The following is a 2,859-nucleotide window of genomic DNA, read 5'->3' as shown; positions in this document are numbered from 1 at the left end:
GAAATTCAGTTTTTTTGAATTTGCGAAAAATTCTGATATTTCAATGGGCGATTCTGGAAAACGGTTAGAGTGATCAAAGAAATGAAATACTCCAATGCTCAGAAGACTATAGGAAATAAATAAAATGTTGAAAACCAGACTACGCTCTCTTTGTCCGTTCAAAAGTTGGACCGTCAAACTCACAATTTTTTTTTTTGAGTTTTGGTTAAAGGAGGATTTCGTTTAAAATTGTAAAAATTTGCCAAAAACGCTTTCAGCTAGGCAAAATTGGTGTAAAAATTAGTATTTTTTGAGTAATTTTTTCGCATCTATTCCTGTCAAAATTTTTGAATTTAGGCCATATTTAGGCTAAACGTACCTCGATTTATCTGAAAATAAGTTCTATCCCCAATTCGAGCCTCTTGAATAAGAATCTGGGACAAACAAAATTGTAGACACGCTCCCAATTTTTTTTTTTAATATTAAATATTAGGGACACCCGAAAATGACACCGTCCGATGAATATTTACGCAGATTGTAAATGGGGAAGGATTTCAACCTGAAGATTAGTAGAGTGGGATTAGAAAATCTTAAGAAATCGAATGGTAAATACGTTCTTTTTTTCGGTTAAAGAATTATGGTACTTCAAACAATTTGATTTTAGAACTTCGTTTAAAATACTGGAAATTTCCAGTAACCTAAAACGCACCCAGCTTGGCAAAATTATTCTAGAAACTTAATTACAGGCAGACTGAAGCCTGTTTATTTTTTGAGCAATTTTTCCGGTCCCGGTCAAAATTTTCGAATTTATTATATATGGAGCTATCTCGGCAAAACGTACCTCGATTTATCTGAAAATTACTCATATCCCTAATTTGAACTTCATAAATAAGAATCTGAGGTCAAAAAAATTGTAGAAGGGCTCCCAACGTTTTTTCAATTTTTGGCACGGGCAAGGACTTCAGCCGGAAAATTAGCCAACGCGAGTAGAAAACTTGAAGAAATCGAATGATAAAATAAATAATCAAAAGGTATGGTCCGTCAAACCCACAATTTGTTTTTTTGAGTTTTAGTTAAAAAAGGATTTTGTACAAAGGAGTGAAAATTTTCAACAACTAATGCCAACAACGCAATTTCTTATTCAGGAAGGTCAAACTGTCCGACAAATATTTTTGTCAAGGTGACTTTACTTTTAAATTTCATATTGTTAAACAAAAACTTTTGTATAAAACTGCGACTTTTTAAAATATGTATTAATTTTTAATTATTTGCAATCTTGACTGCCAAAATTCCTTTTCTATAAGTTTTCACCATGTTCGCCCTCTTGAACTCCTACAACTCGAAACTTAAACAGCCCTGATCATCTTCTTGTCGCGCAAATTCACCTGAATATAAATAAATCAGCAACAATCGCGTTGCAAAAATCAAGAAGCCTATTAAGTTTTGGACCTTAAACAACACCCATCTAGAAACCCTTCACCACAAAGCTCCCACTTACGATCAAAAAACCGTTCGTTATAATTATGCTGTACAGAAGCCAGGAAAAAGTGACCATGGTGCCCATCAGAGACATAACCAAAGGAATTTCAGATGCGTCTTTCTGCGCAATAACTTTTTTCTGAAATTTGTCTAGATACAGAAGTGTGGTTTGACCCTAGCTATATTTACCAAATTGAGAAGTGGTACCGCTGATAGAAAAAGCATTAACATCGTCATGATTAGTCCATACCGAAATTTGATCAAAGCCGGGTCCTCCCATTCGCAGTACCCCCATAGAATCGCCACCGTGCCCATGCTATAGGACAAGGGTTGAAGTATTTCGTTCCACTTATCTTGCGAATGGACGATGTAAAAAATACAGAAAATCGAATTCAGTACTGCCGACTCAAAATTGACTTGTAACATAACGTCGTCTCCTAGCACTTTAGCGTACCTTAAGGAACCCAAAGCTCTGAAAATGATTTCGTTTTCTGAGATGCTGCTAAGATTTCATTGATCTTGTTACGTTCAAACAAACAACTACCACCTAAAGACTTACACGTAACTTACAACATTAGACCTCCAACGAAAGGTAGCGAACTAATGCGTTCAGTACCATTTTTTCGTATGTCAAGACAAACCAGCACTCCGGAAAAAAGACGAGCTATTGTTAAATGTCCTGCTATTATTCCAATCGTAGTTTTGTGCGATTCCAGTGTTTTCGATGCGTGTGCTATTACTTTTTGGATGGTTTCTTTAAAAGTTTGCAGCATTGTGGATATGGAGTCCAGAAAATCGATTACAGGGCTTCTAAAAATGACGACTACGGTCGGTGAGAAGTTTCACGAAATTTGCGTTACCTAGAGCTAGAATGGCGTACCAAATGACCAAAATCATTGTACTTGTTAGTAGGCAAAAGTAATTTTGTGTAGTTTCATGTTTGTGACGTTCTGGTGACGCTCTTGTCAAAAATGACAACCTAGTAGTCATAGATATTCTACTTTTTTAAATTTTTTAGTTAACGAATTTCGTAGCATAATCTTGTTGTTGTTTTTTCCGTTTGTCTGAATATTAATAAGGGCATCATTTATCAGTCTTTTACAAGAGGCTCAGGCATCACGAATATTACTGTAATACACTCGAACGACAATGACACTCGACGTTAATTAAATTATGAACAGGAGGAATATCCACGGTAAACACAATATTGATGAACAATCTCGAGTGCATAGAAGAGGATCAACATATGTCCTATTAAAATATTAAAATGAAGTACTGATGCAAACACGAATTTAGCAATTTAAATATTGGACGATATAAAGTTAATTAAATTCGTATACAGTTAATAAAGTCATAAAGGTATCCCAAGCTGCATATCGCCTGATAACAAAGCATCGGTCA

At 35.2% G+C, this 2,859-nt stretch overlaps 1 protein-coding gene across 5 annotated transcripts; it reads right to left on the bottom strand.

The window, feature by feature from the left end:
• Positions 1 to 1,237: 1,237 nt before the first annotated feature.
• LOC135128290 (sugar transporter SWEET1-like) lies at positions 1,238 to 2,423 on the bottom strand. Of its 5 annotated transcripts, XM_064055193.1 has the most exons (6): positions 2,319 to 2,415; positions 2,029 to 2,281; positions 1,648 to 1,930; positions 1,478 to 1,597; positions 1,365 to 1,428; positions 1,238 to 1,311 (listed from the first exon to the last, which is right to left on the bottom strand). In XM_064055193.1, the coding sequence occupies exons 1-6, from the start codon at positions 2,353 to 2,355 to the stop codon at positions 1,277 to 1,279; spliced, it is 792 nt and encodes a 263-aa protein (XP_063911263.1). In that variant the 5' UTR covers positions 2,356 to 2,415; the 3' UTR covers positions 1,238 to 1,276. The 5 variants fall into 5 exon arrangements, with proteins under 5 accessions (XP_063911263.1, XP_063911265.1, XP_063911262.1 ...); XM_064055195.1 differs by having other exon boundaries at positions 1,268 to 1,428; positions 2,029 to 2,268; positions 2,339 to 2,423; XM_064055192.1 differs by having other exon boundaries at positions 1,268 to 1,428.
• Between the last annotated feature and the right edge of the window lie 436 nt (positions 2,424 to 2,859).

Source organism: Zophobas morio, unplaced genomic scaffold (genome assembly GCF_036711695.1).
Source record: "Zophobas morio isolate AGI-343-1 ecotype UQ-CSIRO unplaced genomic scaffold, CSIRO_AGI_Zmor_V1 ptg000012l, whole genome shotgun sequence".
NCBI lineage: Eukaryota > Metazoa > Arthropoda > Insecta > Coleoptera > Tenebrionidae > Zophobas > Zophobas morio.
This window is presented reverse-complemented; position numbering and strand designations above follow the sequence as displayed.